This window comes from Sorex araneus, chromosome 6 (assembly GCF_027595985.1).
Source record: "Sorex araneus isolate mSorAra2 chromosome 6, mSorAra2.pri, whole genome shotgun sequence".
NCBI classification, from domain to species: domain Eukaryota; kingdom Metazoa; phylum Chordata; class Mammalia; order Eulipotyphla; family Soricidae; genus Sorex; species Sorex araneus.
The window spans coordinates 30,623,699-30,649,155 of record NC_073307.1 but is presented as its reverse complement, the minus strand read 5'-3'; the positions used below and the strand labels follow the sequence as shown (position 1 = coordinate 30,649,155).

Genomic DNA, 25,457 nt, shown 5'->3' with positions numbered 1-25,457 from the left:
CCCTTACCTATTTTTGAACATAAATGTCTATAGTAGTTATGGCATAACTATCCCACTGTAATATTTTAAATGCTAAGGAGTAATTTTCCCTTTAGTTTCACATGTCTATAGATGGAGAGGTACCAAATTCAAGGAATTAAGGACTTCAGAGAGGACATTCATGCACAATTGATATAATTTATGAGGTGAGGTTCTGGATTTTGAACTGATGTTTTAATAGAATGAGACTGTTTAGGGTCTGGAAATTGAGGTAGTTGGAAGAGAGACTGAAGGGAATCCAAATAATATATGCCCATCTAGTATAAATGCTCTCTGATGGTTTTAAAAATACATCAAGTAAATTCATTGGTACTGCTCATTTTGAGTTTAGAAAGAATTAGTTATTTGCTTCATATGAATAGGATGCAGTTAACGAGATGGTATGCCATTTTCAACATTAGTCTATAAAAAGACCAAAGCTCCAAACCTTCTAAGTTGGGTATATTTTCTTGAATCATTTGTGTAGAGCAGTCCCAGGGAGAGGTTCAGATGATTAATTCCCTGAACACAGCCATGTGATTTTGTTTTAGCTTTGTTTTCTTTGGGGACCACATTCAGTAGTGCTCAGAGATTACTGCTGGCTCTGCACTCAGAGATGGCATCTGGTGGGGTTTGAGGGACCGTATATGGTGCCGGGGACCAGATCAGACTATGCAAGCCAAGCACCCTCCCCACTGTATTATCCAGTCCAGGCATGTGATTTTGAAAACAGAACACCTCTCTTCTGTTCAGTCTTCAAAAACTAACCACAGAAGTTTGACAGCTATCTTGTGAGAGGTAATATCTACTTTAGCTACCACTAGAATCCCAATCATCAGAAACCATACGAGAAAGTATATTTCTTACTATAAACTTCTAAGTTTGCTATGCAGTAGATAATTATTGCATTGTATAAGCTGCAGTCTCTTTTAGGTACCTCAACTCAGCTGCTCTTCAAGGCTGATTGGATTTCCCTTCCTTGTGCTAAAGCCTGGAAACTCCCTTCAGGCAGTTGTAACCTCAAGAAGTTTTTTTAATCATTACTTATTTTCTTCCTGTCTCTTAAAGGTTAGAATCCTGAGCTGCCTCTTGTCTCCTTTTGTAAATCAAGTTTTTTCCCTTTTGAGTCTGCTTTCATAATTATGTAAATTAAATCTAGTTCCTGGTACACTATCATGGCCAGTAGTAGAAGTTTTGATATCAATTTAGGTGTGAGTACTACTGAGAGTAGGCACCCTCAAGCAACTTTGTCAAAGGAATCTTTGGATTTTCTTCAAGCTTGTTGGAGAGCAGAAGATTTAAAATTAGTTCTCGGTTGTGAGAAGGATAATAAAGAAGGGAAAGGGGGGTAATGGCATCAACACTAACTTAAAAAAGCATAAAGAAGAACAGGTTATAAAATGCATCATGTGAGCACCTTGTATAAAAGAACAGTTGGTTCCACTTATAGTCTGATGCTTTGTCACTTGGCTCTACCCTACAAAAGCCGTACATGGTTGATGCTAGCTACCATCTGGCGACATATGGAATGACCTGTCTTAACCAACATATTTTTCCCAGCTGCTCTTTATTTTTTTCCTTCTAAGGTTGGTAATGCATACACATGCTACAGTTCTGCTTCTTCTATTTCACCACATATACTTTACCTGATTTCAGGCCAGTTCTTTCTTTCATATACATGCATGCATACACAACTTCACTTTAACTGATGTTCTTATTTGCAAATCTAAATCTCTCCTGGAACATAAAAAAAATTCTCACTAGTCATTTCTCAGGCTTAGACTCTTACAAGTCAAATAAATCATTTTGGTTTTGATCACCAACAGTTATATATATCTCTACACCAAGGCATTGGAATCCAATAAGATATTATATAGAAACCAGTTTACATTGTCTTCTACAGCATCCTAGAAAGTTTTCTGAGATTTTGCACATCTTATCCATATAAATCTTACTCAAATTACTCAAAAGTGGTAGCACTGCACTGCAGCACTGTCATCCCATTGTTCATCAATTTTGCTCAAGTGGGCGCCAATAACATCTCCATCGTGAGATTTGTTACTGTTTTTGGCATATCAAATACACCACAGGTAGCTTGCTAGGCTCTGTCATGCGGGCAGGATACTCTAGGTAGCTTGCTGGGCTCTCTAGAAGGATGGAGGAACTGAACCCAGGTCGGCTTCATACAAGGCAAACGCCCTACCTGCTATGCTATGGCTCCAGTCCAGTCCATGTAAATAATGTTGGTAATTAAATATGGTAGGACTAATATAAAAAAATCATTCCTACCTTTCAAAAAATTAGGTCTAAGAGAAGAGGTATATAGGTAATTACAACCTAAAGAATTTATAAAAGCTTTTATAAATATACCGATATTTTATAAATATACCAATCTTTCAAGTAGAGAAGAGTAGCACTAGCTAAAAATAGGTAAATCTAGAGTTAGCAGGAATTGTGAATGTTCAGAAAACAAAAAGTAGAGTTAGGAATTTTCCTATGAAGATTGTGCTTTCGAATATTTTTAAATTTAATCACACAGATCATTGAATTTTCAGGAATCACAAATGATTTTTAATAAGGTAAGCAATTTTACATGTATTTCTTCTATATTATTCTGATATATATGTGTATATATACACACACATATATGCACACATAATGATATATATCAAAGTACATACCCTTATATATATTTTAAAATAAAATGTTATGTAAAAGAATCTTGCTCTTCAAGTCCAACTTCTCTCTTGAACATGTATCTCGCTTGCCTGTTTCTTTGCTTGCTTATTTCCATCCTGAGGAAACCTGTATTCTCTTCTGAACACATTTCCTTTCTCTTTCTCCTTTCACATTTTTCTAAGCAAGTTTCATTCAATTAAAAATATATTGCTTCATTGAAAAAGAAAAGACATTTAAAACATTTTATTTAAGACATATCCCAGTGGAGGTGTTTATTTTTTTATTGAACAAGTCTCCTGTCTAAATACCTTGTTGTGTCTTAAAAAATGAACAGATTTGTTACTTATTCAGTCTTTATAGGCGAGTGTGTAGATTCCTTAAGTAACCCACGTATTTTTTGAGTATCTGGAAACTTACACTTTAGTTAGTTCCCTTTGAGAAATTTTACACAACAAGTTTTGGAGATAGTACATTTTTGACAAATACACCTAGAGTGTCCATATTTGTTTTTAAACTCTGGACAACTTAAAGTATTCCAGGTCCCAGCTTATTCAAACAATGGGTTTCCTTTGAAATCAGATCATCTGCCTCCCTTAAAGGCATAGTAGTCACCTTTGACACCAGGAACAGAAGGTAAAACAACAAAGGATGTGGAGAACCAACCTCAGTGCTGATTTTTTTTTTTTTTCAAAACGGATTTGCCCCTTAATCCATTTCTAGGAGGCTGGCCTATTCCAGAGGATGCAAGTGGCGAGTTAGATAAATGATCCTGAAGTCTGATGTGAAAGGTTAAAGGTCTGATGTGACCCAGGGAGGTATGCATGCAAAGGGGCATAAGCACCTTACAAGGCTGCAACAAAGGAAACAAAATGTTTAAGTTAATTTTCCCCCAAAGGACAGAACCATGCTTTAATTTCAAAAAGAGTAGCAAAGGAATCTCACCAGGTCTGAGATCTTTCTTTAAAATACAGTATTGAATATTTTTCTACTAAATCTCGCCCATATCGGCCATGTGCAATGTATGGACAGTGAGCGGGCGCGGGATTGATAGCACTGATGAATGAGAAACCAGGGATAAAGTAGGATAGGGAAAGACTGAAACCTCAGGAAAAAGTTCTGAAACCTCAAGGTTTTTGAGAACTGTTCTGGGAATCTTTGAAGCACACTCCATGACCAATTACATTATCTCCAGGCATAAAAGAGAGAGGAGAGAGGAGAGAGAAAGAGAAAAAGAAGAAAGAGATACAGAGAGAGACAGAGGAGGATAGAGGAGAGTCACAGAGAGAGGACACAGAGAGAGAGAGAGAGAGAGAGAGAGAGAGAGAGAGAGAGAGAGAGAGAGAGAGAGAGAGAGAGAGAGAGAGAGAGAGAGAGAGAGAGAGAGAGAGAGAGAGAGAGAGAGAGAGGAGAGAAGAGAGAGAGAGAGAGAGAGAGAGAGAGAGAGAGAGAGAGAGAGAGAGGAGAGAGAGAGAGTGAGTAAATTAAAGAATTAAAGGGCTTTAAAAAACGGGGCTGTAGCTTTGTGCTCGAGTCTGCACTTAGTTTTGCTTTGTGTAGGAGGGGAAGAACTGGACAAAAGAAGAGGCCCGAGTAAGGGGGTGGGATAGACGCTGGGCGGCACTTCTACCCTGCACACACCTCAGACGGGAGCTGAGTGAGGGGGAGCTGGGGGGGCGGGGTTGAGGATTGCAAATAGACCCTCCTAGAGTGGCCAATCCGGAGCCAGGTGAGGAAATTTGGGTGCCCACACCCCACCAGGGCGTGTGAGCACGTGTGCGAGGTGTTCTGGGACCTTTGTCCCCGCAAAGTCACACTTGGCGGGGATCCCCAGGCTTCCTCTTTCTTGGTGGATTTGCATGGAATTTTTTTTTTTTTTAAATCCCTCTGCATCCCACTTCGCGAATCGCGTCTCTCCATCATCCCTCCACCAGTTCCCTGCCTGGTGGCCGCAGCTCAACGCCGCTCGCATCGCGTCCACAGGAGTGTGCGGAAGCCGTTCCGAGCGGCTGCGGCTGTGGCACCAACCCTGAGCCCGGGCTCTCCTGCCCGCACGCGGCTGCACTGCCCCGCCCTGTGTCTGCCGGCTGGCCGCTGAAGGTGGGTCTGTGCTGCGTGGCTCCGGCTCTAGCCTGCTTGGCTTCGGAAACTCCTGCAACGTCCAGAACACAGAAAATAGACTCATCACCTAATTCGCCCGGGAACCAAGCGCTTGCTGGGGCGCGGTGTTGCCCGCCCCCCCTTGTTCCTCCTCCTCCACCTCCTACCCCACCCCGCCTGTGCTCCGGGCGGCCTCTTGGAGTCACACAGCACCCCCACACCAACCCCCAGCAGACAAAGGGCCTGGGCCAACTCGCCGCCCGCCCCGGCCTCCTTGCGCTCCGGGGAGGCAGCGGCTGCGCCCAGGGCGGATTGTGCGCAAGGAGGCGCGCTCCGGGACGGGAGCGCTGCCGCGCGGTCTGGGAAAGGGCACAGAGATGAGCCCGACTCTGACTCACGTTTGCTGCTGCTGCCTCCTTTACCAGCTGGGGGTCTTGTGGAATGGGATGGTTGCAGGTAAGTTCCTCCGTGCCTTTCGGCTTGTCCTCCCACTCCCCCAGCAGAGACCATGGGTAGATGGGGCTGATGGAGCCAGCGAGAGGGTAGCAATAAAAAGCCGCCCCTGGTTGCCAATAAGGGGGTCACACTCCAGAGCGAAAGCGTACTCCTCTCGCCCTTGTTTTAACCCGCCGCGAAAGAATTTTCATTTACCCAAATGTATGTAATGAGATTTGCAGAGGTCCATGCAAAGCACCTGGAGGCAGATGCTTTGATACCTAAATGTGATACCTAAATTGATGTCTTGATTGATAGTTGCCTCTGATTCTTTCAGAAAATCATTCAGCTGGGCTGTAGTCTGCACCAACTTGCCTTGCAATAAACCAAACTCAGCTGACCCACTGCCTCTGCCCTCACCCCCGTATAATTGTACTTTTATTTGGGAACTGCTGGGGTCTGTAATCTGATCGCAGGGCTTTGGGGGGTAGCCTGAGGTTTAGGGCTAGACAGGTGGTCTCCCCGGTTAGTGCCAGCGCCTTGTGTCCCTACTAGGGTGTGAGCCTGCAAAAACTGTTGCTCCTGGAACCTCAGAACTTCAAGCCCGCACTTCTCTGTCTGCCCCGCCCGCAGGGCTACATTTCACCCCAGACCACGAGGAGTGGGAAGTCGTGTTTCCTGCATTCTGGCGCCGGGAGCCCGTGGACTCGGCGGCGGCGGGCGGCAGTGGGGGCAGCGCTGACCCAGGCTGGGCTCGCGCCTTTGGGGGCGGCCGGGCGCAGGCTGCTGGCAGCTCCCGGGAGGTGCGCTCGGTGGCCCCAGCCCCTCTGGAGGAACCCGTGGAGGGCCAGGCTGAGGAGCCCCAGCCTCGGCCCCCTCCACCGCTAGGAACTGAGGAAGATGAGGAGCTGGAGTCTCAGGAGCTGCCGCGGGCATCCAGCGGGGCATCTGCCCTGAACCCAGGTGCCAGGGCCTCCTGGCAACCCCCGCCAGGCGCTCAGCCGCCTCCACCCCCACCCCCTACCGAGCAAGCCAAGCAGGAAGGCGACGAGGTGCTGTTGCGGATCCCGGCTTTCTCCCGGGACCTCTACCTGCTGCTCCGGAGAGACGGGCGCTTCCTCGCGCCACGCTTTGCGGTGGAACAGTGGCCGGAACCCCGCCCCAGCCCCGCGCCCTCGGAAGCGGGCCCGCACCCTCCTGCACCCTCCAACGCATCCTGCTTCTACACGGGGGCGGTGCTGCGGCACCCAGGCTCACTGGCCTCTTTCAGCACGTGTGGAGGTGGCCTGGTAAGCGCCTTCACCCCTACCTCCTCCCAGCCCACACCTTCCCTGCCACACCCCTTCCTCTCCACCCACTTTAGACGGGGCATGTCTGCTTGCTCTCGTCTTCCTCCAAAGGACATCACTGAACTTCTTAGCTCTATGGAGCGTCATCCTGCAGTCTTTGCACTATTTACCTCTTCTGGTGTTATTCTACGAGCTAGAAGGCTGGGTGGATGACTCCCGCGCCTTGTACTTATAAGTTTCTCTTCGTTGCTTAATAGAAACAACTCCTTGCACCTTCTGTACTCTGGCTCTGCTTTTTTTTTTTTCTTTTCTTCTTCCTGTTCTCTAGAGTTTTTCAAAGTTAAATCCCCATTGTAGTATTTTAGGAGATAGAAGACCACCAATCTGGTCGCTGCTGACTCTTCCCCGTGTCTGCTCGCACACCCAGACCCCAGGTCCTCGTTAACTATCTTATAGTTTGGGGTGGTTGAATTGTGTTTGTTTTTCCATGTACTATTTCAAAGTTGTCAGCAAGGGTCTCTGGGGAATTGTATTTTGCCAGCTGTCTGGAATTGAAACATTCACGACTACTCAGGACACCTGTTCTCCTTTTTTGGAAAGAGACAAGGGCTGAACAGGCATCAGCTGAAAGACAGAAAGCTGTTGACTGATGGCTGACATTAGAGTCCAATAAGCCTTCCCAGGATTATGTTTCTGTGATTTAACATTTCCCCCTTAAGGTTAAACATTTTATCTGGCAACGGCTCCTTTCCTCCTCTTCAGTTCATGGTGGAAAGGCTAAGGAGTTTGCTAAAAGGCTTGTTGGAACTAGAAAGTAAAAGTCATTTGCTCTGTCTAAAGAGTAAAAATCATTTGATCCTCCTCGCCTCTGTCTTGGCTGCTTTGGGATAATTGTTCCTCCCTGTAAATCGTCCTTTCACTTTGTTGTAAATTGTCTAGAGCAGAAAACTCACACTATAACTATTTTTAGACATACAGTTCGGGGACTTGAAGTGCATAAACCATTCTCCACATGACCTCTACTGTGGATTTAAGGGGGGAAAATCCACAGGTATATTGAAAACTCCCATGGGATTTGGGCTTTATGTTGCTGTTCCTGGTAAGCCATTGATGAAATCCCCAAGGACTGGTATGAAAGCAACCTGCTTACTTGGAGAAATACCCAGTGGTAAAGGACAACAGAAAATGCCAGCTCCATCAAAGTCACCCAAAGCCATGAATGGAAAAAAGATGGTTTAAAACCCAAACAAAATGAAACTGGAAATTTTTACCTATTCCTTTCTGAAGTCCCATAGTCAAATGATGTAAATTGCTGGACAGGGCAGTATTTCACCAGATGCTCATAGCAATGAATATTCAAATGTAGACTTTTTTAGCCATGAGTGAAAAAAATTGGCATGAAAAATTTACATGAAAGCTTTTAGAAATGTTTTCAGTGGAACTGATGTCTGAACACTTCTACTAGGGGAAATATTTTGTGGGGCTTTCATTGTCTACTAGTTTCTGGCCAAGGATTAAATAATTACATATAGAAAGTTCCCGGTGTGGTAGAAGCAATAGGGGATAAAGCATTTCACTGTGTTGAAATGTGGGCTTTGGGTCAGATTTTCCAAATGAGCTATGCCTTCTTTTCATACTTAAGGGAGCAAGGTTAGAATTATGAGTGGGTTTTTCATAGACTGAATAGGAGTTTGACATACCTCCCTGTTTATCACGTTGGACTTTTACTCACTTTTCCTATTTGCCACTTGTGTATATGTTCTGAACTGGGAAGTCTTTGTTATTGAGGAAAACTGACATTGCCAGCAATACAGTGTAGCAGTCAGACTTGGAGTAAAAAGTCAGGCAAATTGCCAAGTTGGGTGGGTGTGTAACTCCACGCTCTCCCATGCCAGCCCTTTTCCCTTATGAAGATGGATTAGGAGAGAGTGAGCCTAATTTGTTATCTACAATATGCCTTTGGGTTGCTTTTTGATGACCGACAGGCTTCTGCCTTCTCTGGGCTTCAGTTTTCTTAAGTAGAATGAGAATTGGGTGATTTAATTTAGATGTGGGATGGGGGAATTACGTCTTTGTTCTATTGGATGTCCAGTGGATTCTAAGTCCTGCATTTGGGACACACATACCTACCCTTTGGGGACCCACAGTTAGGAAAAGGACCTCCCCGAGTAGGGGACTTTGGGAGCTGTGAAATGGTATCACAGTAGCATGAATAATCAAAGATTCTGCCCATGGTGAAAGAGAGAAATGGGAAAGGAACCCCAAAGCATAGATTAACTGCATTTTGCAAGATGTAGAGGCTTACTTCAGACAAGAAAGAACGTAAGTTCTATGGACAAAAGGAAGAGACTTGAGAGGATTAAAGTACAGAACTTATCAAGGAAATGAGGAGAAAAGTTTTGTGATTTGGCTAGTAGATAAATACACTAAGGGAAAATGATCCTAATCCTGAGATCAGACCTCGTAAGTCCTGTCTACTCGAGTCTGGGCATTGCCTCCCCAATGGCTGATTATCAAAAGACTTCATTCTTAGACCTTTGTGCTTCCAGAATCCTGGGATCCTGTCAATCTAATTAGAAAAATAATGATGTATAGATGTGAGGGGTTATTATCTATGAATTCATCTGCCTTTAGTTTGCAACAGATTTCTCTTAGTTGGCAAGAGTTTTCTACTTGTCCTAGATCATGTATTAGACCTTTTCCTTTCTCTAAGGTGCTAATTATGCCTACCAGTCTCTTCACTCTGCTACACCTTTGGCATTATTCTATATGGGAAAGAATCCAAAAGTCTGTAGCAAATGGAAATAAGTGATTGCCTATGCAGTAATGCAAACTCAACCTCTAGGTAGTTATTTAACAAGTGCTGTGAAAGTGCTAGAACACAGATATGCAGATTTGGATACAGGGTCATGTGCCACCTCTTCAAAGTTCTTAATGTTTCTGGATCTTATTTTGCTTATTTTAAAAATGCACAAGTTATATATGCACGTATGGTCATATTGTGTGTATGAAGAATTCTTAGTACTTCTATTTAGTAGAAATAGAAGAGCTTAGTAATCTCTAAGAACCTTAGTAGTCTCTTATCGGATAATAATCTTAATTTGAGCCATTAATTAAACTTAAGGGACACATAAGTAGAGTCATAGAAATCAATTAAAAATTTATTGAGCAGCTCTCATGAGCAAGACATTGTGCCAATATAGAAACAACAGAAAGATGAGAAGAAGCTTTGGCAAGTGCTAAAAAGATTCCACACATGGTTTGCTAGTCTTAAAGGTAAATAGGGAGATAGAACAAGTCAGGATGTGTGAGAAGCATAGAAAGGCCCAAGTACTGTAATGTCAATGGCTTTTCATTTCCAACACAATGTAAGATAACTTATTTTCATTCAGCACTCAGTAAAAATATATGTATGCAACATATGCTCTAGAGCACAGTATGTTTAAGTAAGTTTAAAATATTATCTTACATATTAGGATACCCCAAAGCAAGCAAATTTTCATGAAAGAGTGCAACAATTATGTATGTATGAAATTAACACATGATGTTTTAAAGCAAACCTAAGCCACTAAGCCGAGGTGACTAGATCAATATACTCACTGCCTGAGCTTATCTTTAGGTGGGATATTGAAATTATTGTAAGAAATGCTGCATTATTTTTCTGGGATGTTCCAAGATGACTACAAGATTCCAAGATGACTAATGATATTTATTTATGTCAAGAATTTTGGGGTTGGAGAGATAGTACAGTGGATAGAGCATTTACCTTGTATGCAGCCAACCCTGTGGCATTGCGTATGGTCCCCAGAGCCTACCAGATGTAAGCCCTGAGCACTGCAGTATGTGGCCCACCCCCTACATACATAATACATATGTATAAATATACATATACTCACATATATATGCATAAAGAGTTTCATACAGTAGTCATAGTGATTAGCTTTTCTTTTAAAATTTTTTTGAGGGGTAAAGTTTGCGCCACACCCAGCTGAGCCCAAGGGTCGAGGTCACTCTGGCATGGGCTCCAGGATCATATGTGGTGCAGGGATGGGACAAGACAAGAGCCTTGATCCCAATACTATTTCTCCTGTATTGGGATTGGCCTTTCATTTAGAACTTACAACTTTGTAGGAATTTTTTTTTGGTTGTTTAATTTTACATTTCACTGTCTCACTGAATATATTCAATGCCATGCCAAGTTTTGAGCCATTTCTTATTTGGGGGCACTGACTTTGGACAGAGCCTGTTGTCAGATAACAAACAGGAAGAATGCCAGGTAGGAAGGACATCAAGACAGGGGCCAGGGGAAGGAGTAGCACTTACTCATAAAAACTGCCTAGGAAGCAGAATGAGCATCCAAAAGTAAAGAGAGCAGTTGCAGAATAACCTCACACATTTACTTTCTTCAAGTCGAATCCTGAATTTTACACACATATTTTCCACATTTATTTTTTTTATTTGAATCTTATACATAAATCAGTATTGAACACAACTTTTTTTTTCTTTTGGTGATTTTTAAAAAAAAAATTTAATAATCACTGTGATGTACAGTTACAAACTTATGAACTTTTGTGTTTGCATTTCACTCATACAGTGATCATTTACCCATCCCTCCACCAGTGCCCATTCACCTGCACCAATGATCCCAGTGCCCCTCTCACCGCGCCCACCCTATCCCCCACCACCTCACCCTGCCTCTGGCAGGATATTCCCTTTTGTTCTCTCTCCTTTTGGGTATTGTAGTTTGCAATCGAGGTATTGAGGGGCCTTCATGTTTGGTCTATTGTCTACTTTCAGCACGCATCTGTCAAACTGAATGGGTCCTCCTAACACCCTCTACTTGGTGTTCCCTTCTCTATCTGAGCTGCCTGTTCCCTTGAATACTACTTTTGGTACAGACTGACCCAGGCTCACTGAGTATCAACTGTCTTACCTATACTCAAAGGATTGTCATCTGGTCTCACAATCAAGGCACAAACTGAGAAGAATGTAGTTTAGTAATATAAACAGATTAAAGTACCCAGGACAAATTTGTGTGCATCTTTAACATATCCATTAATTAAAAACTTAACTACTGGAAACTACGGACCATCTAAAATGATATATGAATTCTGTGCTGGAGCTAAAGTATAGCAGGAAAGGCACTTGCCTTACACATAGCCAACCTGGCTTGATTCCTAGCATTTTCTGACGTTCCAAGCAGTCCCCACCAGACTGTTAGTTTCTAGTAGATGGGCTAGAGATAGTTGTTTCATAAATATGTACTTGCCTAAACATATAGCTCTTTCAGAGGGGCTTTTACATTAAATATAAAAAATTAAGGTACTTAAATGAATAGCTTCCTCTCTCTTTTAGTATTTCATGTTTATCTGATTCTGTTCTGTAATCAATTTAAACATTGATGCTAGCACTGCAATTTGTGCTAATTAAGCCCCATTCAAATGTGGCCCACTGGTGTTGTGTATGTGTGTCAACAATTGATTTGGTGTTTGGAATACAATGACTGATTCTAATATTTTCTGTAATAGACATCACTCGCTATCTATTAGGACTCAGTAGAAAAACAGTTTTGCCTCTGAAGCACATTCCTATGTCAAAGGTATGTGTAATTGAGTCATGAGATGGCTAAATGAGGCTGAGCTAATGCTTTGCTTGTAGGAGGTGAGGATCTGATCCCCCGTACCACATGGCACCCTGAGCGTGGCCCCATCTAGATACGACCCCGGAAGTCTCAAAGCACTGCAGGGGTGGTCCAGGTAATCTCAGCACTTCAGAGTAGCACCCCACAGAGGGGCCTAGTGTGAATTGCAGGTCTAGTTGGTCCCAAACTGCTGGGAGTGATCATTGGATCCCAGGCATTGTTCATTGTTCAGGAGACCCTTCCCCAGTGCCTTCCTCCCTTCTCCCCACCCTGCTCTTACTCAAATTTTCAATATCACACATGGTCATGGTTGGGTTCATAGTGACACCAGGGAAGAGTGGGATAATATGTTGGTACTTGAGTTTTATTGAAGCAGTGATTGTGATTTCTCATAAAAAGAACTATGAAGTTGATAGAATAAGTGATATTGCACATAAAAAGTAGATAAACAGTTCAGACATGTTTAATTCAAGTATTAATCTGGAGAGAATTCATACAGAATTCTCAATTCTCTGAGAAGAAATTGAGTTTGTGTATTAGTAGCTCTCGATATTAATACTCTGTATTTGAAGTTTGTAAACTGAATCATAAAAAGTATACATTTTTAAAACAGAAAAATTTTATATGACATTAAAATATTTTCCATGTAATACTGACAGCACATTTTAAATTTAGCTCAGCTTAATTACAACTATACCCTCGAATGGTTGTGACTTTGTCTCTGCAGGAGATTAAGCAAAAGCATATGAGTTCCTGGGAGTGGGATTGTGACATGTTAGGGCCATTGTCTTGACAGGACTGGAGGCAATGAAAGATCCAGTGGTCCCTCCTGGATTAGGATGTGGGGTTAGAGGGCATTCCTAGAAGAGAGTTTTAAGATTCCTTCAAATAGGGGGTGCACTGCCTGAGGGTCACCATGATTGACTGTGGAACTCACACACAATTGGTTGCCATGTGCCAGAGATTGCACATTGTACCACAGTGAGGAGATTTCAGACAACATAATTGCCAGGATTATGCAGGTGCACATGGATTACTCCGGGGATAGAACTCAGGGCCTTGTGCTTTCATAGCAGATGTTTTTGGCACTGAGCCATCGTGTGAGCCCCTATGCATCCTTCTTGATGCTATTTCTTAAAGTCTGGTCTGCAGACAAAATGATGGTCAGGGGTAAGATAGAGGAATCTGGGAAGACAGGATTAAAATTCAAAATGCAGGGGCTGGAGCGGTAGCACAGAGGGTAAGGCGATTGCCTTGCACGTGGCCAACCTAGGTTTGATTCCCAGCATCCCATATGGTCCCCCGAGCACCACCAGGAGTATTCCTGAGTGCAAAGCCAGCAGTAATGCCTGTGCATCGCTGGGTGTGACCCAAAAAGCAAAAATAAAAATAAAATAAAATAAAATAAAATAAAATAAAATAAAATAAAATAAAATAAAATAAAAATGCAGGTCAGACCTCAAGCCTAAGCAATAAATTTAAGCAGAATCCAATACCACTGTAGTGCAAGCTAACATCAGAGGTCCCTTCAGTGCCTCATTTGCTTTTGTTATTTATGTTCCACACAAGAGCGAGGTCATTTGGTAACTGTCTTTTATTCCTGACTTAGTTCACTTAACACTATTATCTTTTTTTTTTCAGCTTTTTGAGTCACACCCAGAAGTGCGCACAGGGATTACTCCTGGCTCTGCACTCAGGAATTATTCCTGGCAGTCCTGGGGGACCTATATGGGATGCTAGGAATCGAACCTGGGTCTGCAGCATGCAAGGCAAACGCCCTATCCGCTGTACTATCGCTCCAGCCCCATTAAAACTATTATCTTAAGTTCATTGAGAGTGTCTCTAAAGGAAAGATTTAATCTTTTTGAACAGCTACATCTATACCATTGATGTGATATATAGCTCATATCTTTATCCAGGGTAGTGTTTTCTCTTGTGTTTCTGACTTTAAACATCTTGCACCAAGCTTGTATTGGGAAACTGTTTCTTATTAACATCTGATAAAGGCTCTTGCATATATAATATAGATGAATCTGACTTTTTGGTTTATTTAGATTTTGGGCCACACCCGGGGTGCTCAGGGCTTACTCTGTGCTCGGGGATCATTTCTGGTGGGACTTGGAGAAACATAAATGGTGCCAGGGATCCAACCAGAAATCTCCACCTTAGCTGCTGTACTATCTTTTTGGCCCCAAAGAATTAGCTTTTTTTAATCCTAAGAATTGCTTTGTTAGTTTTTTTTGTGGTTTATAATAAAGTGTATTTATTATACACAAGAATGTATATTAGTAAAAGTATATAATACACACTACTAACTTATAATAGTATATATAATACACATATTACAACAAATAAAAAACAGAAGAAACAAATCTAATGAATTAGAGAAAGCTTTTATATAACTTCACAAAATTTTCATATAACCACAAAAATATAGAAATATCATATAGTGGTAAAATTCAAATATTTGAATATACATACAAAAATTGAGTCTGATATGACTTAATGTCTGATAACTTATGTTGTATTAACTCTGCATGGCAGAGCCTGGCAAGCTCCCAATGGCATATTCAATATGCCCAAAACAGTAACAATAACAGGTCTCATTCCCCTGACCCTGAAAGAGCCTCCAATTATTGGGAAATATGAGTAAGGAGAAGCTGCTAATATCTCAGGACTGGGATAAATGGAGACGTTACTGGAGCCCGCTCAAGTAAATCAATGAACAATGGGATGACAGTGTATTAACTATGAGCAGTAAATGATGAACAAGAATTTCATTGACATATACTTTTCAAAGAGCAATGTTATCAGGATTGGACAATTAAAAATGAAATTATAACCTATAATGAAATAGGTATACATATGAAAGGCTCACAAATTTAAGTTTCTTATATATATATATATATATATATATATATATATATATATATATATTGACTCTTTTAGGGGGAAGTGGGGACTTCTACCCAGTGGTAGTCAAGAACTATTTGTGATTCAATGTTCCAAGTACTTGCAGTAGTGCTGGGATGGAAACTAGTCCACTGGCATCTTTATTTTGTTTTGGTTTGAGGCCCCATGTGTCAGTGCTCATGGCTTACTCCTGACTCTATACTCAGGGATCACTTCTAGTGGTTCCTGGGGACCTGTATGGGGTGCCAGGGATTGAACCCAGGTCAGTCACATGAAAGACAATTATCCTACCCACTTTGTTATGGCTCTGGTTCCTGTCTTTTGCTTTTAAATTATTTTATTATTTTTGGTGTTTCTTTTACCATGAATTTCTGTCTGCCATCTTTGGACAGTTTTGCCTGGAGAGTCCCTCAAGTTCTTAATTTTTTTGTATAACTGTATCTCTGCTTCAGATTTTTGTTTTGTAGTCACCATGAGGTTTGAATCTGTTGATCTTTATCATAGTCTATTTTTGTTGCTGATTTAAACTTACTGTCTTTAGACTAAAAAAGATTCTGTTCTAGTCTTCTTCCTTTTAGATATTGTTATCTCCATTTATTCTTGTTTATGTTTTTGATTCTGTATTACTATTTATCACTATACTCAGAGTTTTATTTTTGTTTTGTCTTTTTCTATAACTTTTAATGTTTCTTGCAGTGTAGGTCTGTTGTGATAACCATTAATTTTTGTTTATTGTGGAAAACCTTTATTTTTTCCATCTTATTTAAATTACAATTTTTCAAGGTGACATATTCTTTTCTCCACCCCTCTCTTGCCCACACGACAGAGCCTGGCAAGCTACCCATGGCATATTTGACATGCCAAAAACAGTAACAACTAGTCTCAAAATGAAGACGTTACTGGTGCCCGCTTGAGCAAATTGATGAGCAACGGGATGACAGTGACAGTGACATATTCTTAGCTGGAAATTGTTAATCTTTTAGAAATGTCTCCTATTTCTCTACTAGCCTATAGAGTTTTTACTGAGAAATCTGATGTCAGTGTGATTAAGAATTTTGTATGTTGCTTATTTTCCTCTCACTGTATTTAGTATCTCTCGGAAAGCCTGACAAGCTACCGAGAGTATCCCGCTCGCATGGCAGAGCCTAGCAAGCTACCCGTGGTGTATTCGATATGCCAAAAATAGTAACCAGTCTCACAATGGAGATGTTACTGGTGCCTGCTCGAGCAAATCGATGAACAACAGGACAAGAGTGCTACAGTGCTACAGTATTTAATATATTTATTATTTATTTATTATTTTTGGTAATTTAGCACTTATGTATCTTAGTTTATATCTTTTTTTACATTTAGAAATTTGACCATTTTTATCAGCTTCCTAGATTTCTATGCTTATTTCTTTCCTGAGGTTTAGGCAAGTCTCAGTTATTTCTTTGACTAGGCTCCTTGTATTCTTTTCTCACTCTTCACCTTCTGGTATACCTATTATCCTTATGTCTCCTCTTCTAGTGAAGTTTGATAGTTCTCAAATGTAAAATTTCCCCTACACTTTATATAAACACAGTGGTTTATGAGGTTCTTCATGATGATTTGTTACAGGTATTCAATATTCAAACACCAATCCCACCATTGTCTCAATTTTCCTAATCACCTCTGCCCTCATAGCACATCATCAATAATTTATTTTATATTGCTTGTTATCAATAACTTGCTAACAGAATGATCAAAAAATATTTCCTTAGAAGAAAATTAATGTGAATTGTATCTCACCATGGAGATGTTAAGAGATTACTAAGATGTTACAGGTTAAGACTTCTGTGTTTTTGTTTTGTTAACTGAGATTGGATGCCTTTTGTGTTACATTCCATCCAATCTTGTGTGCTACTACTAGTTTATCAGTGTTGTAGAATTTGAGATGTCATAGCTGCACAATTCTGGGAGTCCAGAATTCTTAATGGAATTGTACAGCTAGAGTTTAATTTTTAACTGGTGGCAGTTTTTCGGTGAGTATGTGTCTACTGGGGCTTCCAGAAGTATAGGGAAGTGGGGGGAAGCAGCCTACCCTGACTCTGAAAGCCTGATGATTTTAGTCACAAAATCCACATACCTAAATTTTTCAGCAGATTAATTTCTGGGAAAGGCTCGGTTCTGGAACAGTGGAGTCTGGCAGGGACATGGCAGAGATTTTGGAATGTGGGAGCAAGCAGCTGCCAGAGCTCCGTTTGGGTGGGCCAGCCCAGAGCCCTCCCCCTTCCTGTGCATATCTGGTATCTCAGCCATATGCGAGTGTCTCAGCCATGCACAAGTGTGACTTGTTGTTATATTTCAAGATTTATTTATGAGTTTCTGGAGTATGGGTGAGAGATGAGCTTACATGACGCTGAAGGTAGCTCTTAGATGAGATTTTCATTACATAAATAATAGCATTAAATATGCTTTAGAGAATCCAGAATTGCCAGAGGATAAATGGTTTATAATTAATTAATCAATTATTTTATTGAATCACTGTGAAATAGACAGCTACAACCTCTTTTCATGACTGGGTTTCAGTCATACAATGTTCTAACACTCATTCCTTTACCAGTGTACATTTTCCACCACCAATGTCCCCAGTTTCCCTCCTGCCAACACCCCCTCTCCTCCACAGCCTGCCTCTTTGGCAGGCAGTTGTTATCTCTCCCTCTCTCTCTGTCTCTCTGTCTCTCTCTCTAACTCCCTCTCCTCTCTCTCTCTTCTCTCTCTCTCTCTTGCTCCCTCTCTCCTCCCCTTCTCCCTCCCCCTCCACTTCTGGGCATTATGGTTTGCAATACAGGTACTGACAGGTTATTATGTATATCCCTTTACCTACTTTCAGCATTCAGTTTTTGTTCACAGGGTTTATTTCCAACTATCATTGTCATAGTGGTTCCTTCACTATCCTAACTGCACTCATACCCCTCTACTCCCCATCCCTCTAAGCCTCTGACTTGTGGAAAGCTTCAAACAGTGGACCAGTCATTCTGGCCCTTGTTTCTACTGTCTTTGGGTATTTGTCTCATACTATTTTTTATAATATCCCACAAATGAGTGCAATAATTTTGTGTCTGTCCCTCTCTTGACTCATTTCACTCAGCATGATAGTCTCCATGTTCATCCATTTATAACTAAATTTTATGGCTTCATTTTTTCCTGATGACTGCATAGTATTCCACTGTGTACATGTACCACAGTTTCTTTATCCAGTTGTCTGTTTTTGAGCACTCAGGTTGTTTCCAGATTCTGGATAAGGTAAATAGTGCTGCAATGAACATAGAAGTGCAGATGGCATTTTTACTGTGTTTTATAACCCTCCCCCTCCACACACAGGGTATATTCCCAGAAATGATATTGCTTGGTCATCTGGAAGCTAAATTTCTAGTTTTTTGAGGAATTCTCATACTGTTTTACAAAGTGATTGGACCAGTTGGCATTCCCACCAACAATGAATGAAAGTTCTTTTCTGCACACATTTTTGCTAGCACTGGTTGTTCTTGTTCTTTTGCATATGTACCAGTCACTGTGATGTGAGATGATATCTCATTGTTATTTTGATTTGCATCTCCTTGATGATTAGTGATGATGGAGCATCTTTTTTCATGTGCCTTTTGTATTTCTTCTTTGAAGAAGTTTCTGTTTATTTATTCTTCCCATTTTGTTGATGGGATTGGATGTTTTGGAAAATTGGTTTTATGTACAAAAATGTCATTTGAAAATTAGGTACACACCATAGACGGTAATAAAAAGAATTTAAAAATTCTTTATTACTGATTTACTTTGCTTATTTATCAATTCTCAGTTTCTTAAGTCATTCTGTCAGAATTTTCAGAACCCAACAGTTTGCATAATCCAGGTGAATTGGGCACAGCCTTCTTCTGAGGGAGTCATGAAGGAGTCAGTGGTGGAAGTGAGAGAATTAAATCTATACATGCATATTACTGTGTATTTTGTGTTTAAGAATATGGAAACCCAGGGTCGGAGAGATAACACAGCACGTATGGTGCTTTCCTTGCGTGTGGTCAATGGGGGTTCAATCCTTCACATACATATGGTCCCCTAAGTCTGCTAGGAGTGCTTTTGAGTGTAGAGCCATGAGTACCTTTGTGTGTGGCCTTTAAACAAAGAAGCAAGAATATGGAAATCTGGTTCCATCTCTGCTCTACCCTGGTCTCCTGAACACTATAGTGTGTGCCTCCCACTCAAAGATTACGGAAGCCTTCATTTTTTTTTAAATGCTTATGGAATAATATACTAAAGTGGCTTTGAGTACAGCCTAATAGTGAACATTAATATGGTTTAAAAGTCTCTAGTGCCTTTGCAGACAGCTCAGTTGCAGTGCTGTAAGTGGTCTGTCTAATAACTTGACTGCGCTTGCCTTTGACTCTAGAGTGTGGTGTCCAATTTTGGGGTGCTTACTCAAAGGGTCTTACATGTTCTGAGCCTATTAATATCTCACTGTAGTCTTGTAAGAGAATACATCAGCTGCTATATTAGAACTGCATAATCAGCTTCTACTTAATCCTCTCATTTATTTCTTTTTTTTTTTTTTTTTTTTTTTTTTTGCTTTTTGGGTCACACCTGGCGATGCACAGGGGTTACTCCTGGCTCTGCACTCAGGAATTACCCCTGGCCATGCTCAGGGGACCATATGGGATGCTGGGATTTGAACCCGGGTCGGTTGCATGCAAGGCAAACGCCCTACCCGCTGTGCTATCTCTCCAGCCCCTCCTCTCATTTATTTCTATTACTTCTTCCTTCAGGACCAAAATGGGCAGTGGTAACCCTCATGGGGACACTCGTGCAAGAATGATCTAGAGGGTGGTAGTAGTCTTGGTATAATTGGGAGGTTCTATTTGTTGGTTTAAAGAAGATTGATTTGGGAAGGAGTTGAACCATTTTTTTTTCCCCTGAAAAAGTGGCAGTAAGCCAAATAAGTTTGGGAACTTCTGCTCTAGAAAATATACATTCATTCCTATGCCAGTGCTTATTTATCCTATGCTCATCATTCTGAAATGGATTTTAGTAAATTAGTCATGGAGTGTTTTATATGTAGATATATATATTTATATATATGCCTATATATAGTTATACGTTTTATATATATATATATATATATACTCTGCATGTGTACTCTGGGACTTTAAACTACTTTTATAAAATATTTTGGTTGTAAAAATCTGAATATTATTCAGAAAAAAGTAATCTTAAATGCCGTGCATATATAAATTTAGTTTTTATAAGCTGAATTGCATTATGAGGCCTATGGGCTATTGCTATGTCCGGGAAATTTATTGTAATTTTCTTTTTATAAACAAAATTGCAATTTCTGCTTTACTATCAATTTTTTAGAGAAAATATGGTTTAGATATGACCTGATGCTTACCTTTTAGTAACTTAGTAAAGTTCTATAAACATTTTGACAATTTTCATTAACTTTACATTTTGAAAAAATTTCAAATAGCTTTCTATCACACCCATGTGTATTGGATATGCCAAAAGCAGTAACAATAAGTCTCTCAATGAGAGATGTTACTGGTGCCCGCTCGAACAAATCGATGAGCAATGGGATGACAGTGACAGTGACAGCTTTCTATAACATGCAGTAGTAGATAGCAAATGAATTAAAAGTTTTCCTACAATAAATAGCAGTGCTAGCATCTTCTAATCAGGTGTACAAGGGCAGGTGTGAAATGACACCTTCACTTTTTCTTAGTCAAATCAATAAGAAAAATTAGTAACTGAAGATGCTGTTGTTTCTATTTGCAGTGGTTAAAAAAATAAGGCTTGATACTCAGAATTTGGTAGTAAATGTTTATTGTACACCACCATTGTTTTTGGAGGGTGGGGGTTAAACTCCCAGTGGTGCTCCAGTTTTACTTCTGTTTCTGTCCTCAGGTCTTACTCCTAACTGTGCTTGGGGGTGCAATATACAACGCCGAGGATCATACTCACTTGGCAAGCAAGGACCTTAATGCCTGCACTATCTCTTCAGCACCTAATACCACTTTATGCAATACTCATATTGCTATGAAGCATGGCAAATTTTCATACAAACACACTAAGACACATGTTCTCACCTGATTTTATAGATAAGAAAAAGGAAGCTCATGGAGGTTGAATAAATCACCCCCAACAGGCAGCTGCAAGGGCTGGAGGTGAAATTCAAAGCCATCTATGTGTGTGTGAGGTGAGCGATTATTGGTTTAGTTTCACTTAACAGAAATCTATAACACATTTTTTTATTTTAGTTCTTTGACCTCAGTTATGGATAGAAATTGGGTCAGCAAGAGGACTCAAGAAGTCTGGAGTACATCCTTTGTATGTGAAACCCTGAGTTTCATCCCTAGTACCACCCAGTTCCCATTAAGCATCACTAGTGGTCCCCCCAACCTCAAATGCCTGAGCAGCAGCATATCCTTTGTTAAAGAACTTAACCTTCTGGCATACACAGCATGGTTGGCCACATGTCAATAGCAGTGGCCTCTGGGCCAAGAACAACACCCCCTCTACCATCCCCCCCTCATGCAAAACAAAAACAACAACAGGAAACAGGAAATTAATGTGAAGTGGCAGGGAATGTGCACTCGTGAAGGGATGGGTGTTGGAAAATTGTATGACTAAAATTCAATTCTGAACAAATTTGTAACTATCTCACTATGATTTAATTTAAAAATATAATTTAAAAAAGAATTTGACCTAATAGAACTCATTTCTAATGTAACTACTGTCCTTTCTCCACCTAGTTCCCATCTTGTATTAGTTGCATGTTTTGAAGTAATGCATCACCACAATTATACAAAATGAAATGATCTTTTCCTTTATTGGTAAAATTTTATTGTAAACTTTCAGTAATACAATAATATAGATGATATGGTGTTGGTAATATGCATATGGAACATAAAGAAGTCCAGATATAGATTTTATCAAAATTAGATTTAGAGCTACTTTTAATCAAGCTACCAACATGTTCTATGGATAGATTCTACTCTTTAATAAGTATCTTCTAGAAAAATTAAATATCTATATGATGACAGTGAGTCCTGACTCCTCCCTTCCCTACCTTTCATTAGTTGCAAACATCAAGTGAATCAGAATCTGTCATGAGAAGCAGTAAAAGAAAATATATACAACATTAAATATATTATATTGGTCACAAAGTTATAATCATAAAAATCTTAAAGAATCAATAGATCCCCCTGACCCACCCACACAAAGTAAACTCTTAAACTTCTTAATTCAATTACTATTTTGGTGGATGGATGAAGAAGTTATGGTAGATATACACATGGGAATATTACAAAGCCAAAAGAAAACATGAGATTATACAGTTTGCTGCAACTTGGATGGAACAGGATAGCATCATGTTAAGCAAAATTAGTCAGAGGAAGAAGGACTAATACTGGGTGATCTCACTCATATGTGGTATAGGGAATAGAAAGTGGTATAAGGAATACACCTTAGGGTATATAAAGATATAACCTAAGCTCTTTTTTATTGCTTAAAAATAATCTTTATTTTACTTTTCTTCCTTTATTTAAAACCGTGGTTTACAAAGTTTTTCATAGTATAGTTGTTACAAGCATTTAATTTTCGAGCACCAATGTCCCCACCAGTGTAACCTGCCCTCCATTTGTCACCAGTTTCCCACCCTGCCACGCCTGCTCCTTTAACACAAAATAATTTATAATTTATTTTGTATTGCTTATTATAACAAAATGATTAGTGGAATTATCAAAAATTACTCCAGTAAAATAAAATTTGTGAAAGTTGTTTGATCTCACTCTGGGGTCATTAGAGTCAATAACTGAGGGGTTACTGAGCTGTTTGTTGTGAGTTGAGCTTCTGCATTACTGACCTTGTTTACTAAGAGCTTGGTTGGCTTTTTTGCTATTTTCCCCATCTAATTTAGTATGCTCATACTGGGCTTTCAAGTCATTTTTGTGGAATTTGGGGGTGTCACTCCAAGAATTCCAGAATCTGTAGAATTTACCTGATGAGTTTCAGCAATAAGCTTGACTTGTGTTTCTTCTGAGATTAGTGGTGAAGTTGAGATTTGAGGTGAAGCCGTGGAGCTGCACCCTTGCTTACTTGGTGGCGGCTGCCGGATGTGAATGTGGCTTCTGGGGTATCAAGCAGAATGGGGGAACCGTGGAGAGGCTGCTGGCCTCCATTCTGAGTAGACCCAGAGTTGTCATACTGTTTTGTTTGTTTGTTTGTTTTGGGTCACAACAGGTGAGGTCCTCTCGGCGAGGCTCAGGGTTTACTCCAGGCTCTGCACTCAGAAATCACTTCTGATGGTGCCCTGGTGGGAGAGTGCAGAGGTTGCGGGAGGTGGAGGGGCAGGGAACCACATAGGATGCTAGAAATCGAACACAGGTCAGCTGAGAGCAAGGCAAGTGTGTTATTGTTCAGGCCTGTACTCTTGATGGAGGAGTTTGTATTCCTGTGTGCACTCAGTATTAATAAGCGATAAAGAACATTTTTTCCATATGCCTGTTGATCGAGCATTAGTCTTCTTTAGAGAACTTCCTATTCATTGTAACTCCCCATTTTGGATGGGTATTCTGAAGTTTTTAATTATTGTACTTTTTGTAAGTACTTTACATATTCTGGATATCAACCCTTTGTTGTGTTGAATGCAAATATTTTCTCTCATCCAGTTAGCTGTCGTGTAGTTTCAGCCCCTGTGTCTTTTGCCATGCAGAAATGTTTAATTTTGATGCAGTGCCACTTGCTTATTTTTGATACTCTTGCCTTTGCCAGTGGAGTTGTATCTTCGAAGACACTTTTGAAGCCCAGGTATTGAGGTATTATGCCTATATTCATATACTTTATAGATTCTGGTCTGATCTTAAGGTCTTTGATTCACTTTGAACTGACTTTTATATAAGGTGTGGATACAACTTTATATTTTATATATGGTAATCTAGTTTTGCCAGTACTATTTGTTTTATAGACTGTCTTTACTCCAGTCCGTGCTCTCAGCTCCTTTGTTAAAAATTATCTGACCATCTGTCTGGGCGTTTGTCCTTGGATATTCTATTCTAACCCATTGATCAGTATTTCAATACCACACTGTTTTGATCATTATGTAAACCCTTATTTTTTAAATGTTTATGACATGAATATGAAAAGATAATATCAAGAGTGGGAAAAAATATTTGCCAAAGCTCATCTGCTAAGTATCTGTTTTGAGAATACCTGAAAGAGCACTCACTCTTTATTATAAGAAGTCAGATACTGCCATTGAAAATAAGCAAAATACCCAAATGTCAAAGAAGACATCCAGAAGGAGACTAAGCTCATGGAGGGGAAAAAGATGTCTTATATTTTCAGTTATTAAGGAAATGCACATTCAACCACAATGCTGTACCAATATGCACAATAAAATGAAAAAAATTAAAACAACTGACAGTAGTAAATGTTGGCCAGCATGTGGAGCTATGAAAACTCTCATTAGCTGCTGGAATGAATGGAAAATAGTAGAATTACTTTGGAAATTATTTTGTCATTTTGCTATGAAGTTTATTGTGCTTATTATTCCAACTAGCAATTCTGCTTCTCTGTGTTTACTCAAGAAGCAAAAGCAAATGTCCACATGAGGGTACTCATATGTTGACAGCAATTTGAATCGCAATATACCCCACACTGGAGAACAAAGAAACTGTGGCACATTTGTGCAAAAGAATACTATTCAGTGAAAGGGGCACATTCCGTAAAATGGTTCAAGGCTGGAGCCAAAACACACAAACAAACTCCAATTATTAAATTCTAATTTGTTGTACAAGACTCTGGAAAAGATAAACAAAAAGCCAATCAAAGGCAACAGACTGTCCGTCCTTATCATACAGTCTCTCACCTCAGTCAGCCTAGAGCGTTCTCCCGACTGCCTTGTGCTCCCGGGAAAAACAGGAGGATGTGTTCACCATGCTCTCCCCTTCAGATGGTGTTCCAGAATGTTAGAGTGAACCTTTACCTTTTTTCAGCCAGAACATGCATTCCTAGAGATGCAGTCTCAGATCTTCATTGGTTACATTTTGTGTTCTTTTGAAGGATGAAAAATAACAATGCAAAATAATAAAACTCAGAAAAAGATGTCTAAGGAGAGTAATTCCTACCCCTAAACCCTGGAGGGTCACTTCAGATCGCTGTGGGATGCAATTTCATCATGATCTTTTCTAAAGAATTAGAGACGTTGCCTAAAAGTATGCTATTGCACTATTGAGAATATTCTTGCCCCTCGGATTTTCAGGAATTTCCTTGAAACTTCAATCCCCAGCTGTGGAGGGTCTGAGGCTCTCATTCAAGTTTCTGCTAGAATTGGTGTCAACAGGAAGGAGCATGGGCCCTCATTCCCAGCTTCATCCTGC

The 25,457-nt window shown here is 40.3% G+C and overlaps 1 protein-coding gene across 1 annotated transcript in view; it reads left to right on the top strand.

Annotated features, from left to right (window-relative positions):
• The first annotated feature begins 5,145 nt into the window (after positions 1 to 5,145).
• ADAMTS19 (ADAM metallopeptidase with thrombospondin type 1 motif 19) overlaps positions 5,146 to 25,457 on the top strand; it is a 218,235-nt gene continuing 197,923 nt past the window's right edge. The window contains exons 1-2 of the mRNA XM_004609957.3: positions 5,146 to 5,250; positions 5,863 to 6,518. Of these exons, the coding sequence (XP_004610014.3) occupies positions 5,172 to 5,250; positions 5,863 to 6,518 (735 nt within the window). The 5' untranslated portion in view covers positions 5,146 to 5,171. The remainder of the gene's footprint in view (positions 5,251 to 5,862; positions 6,519 to 25,457) is intronic.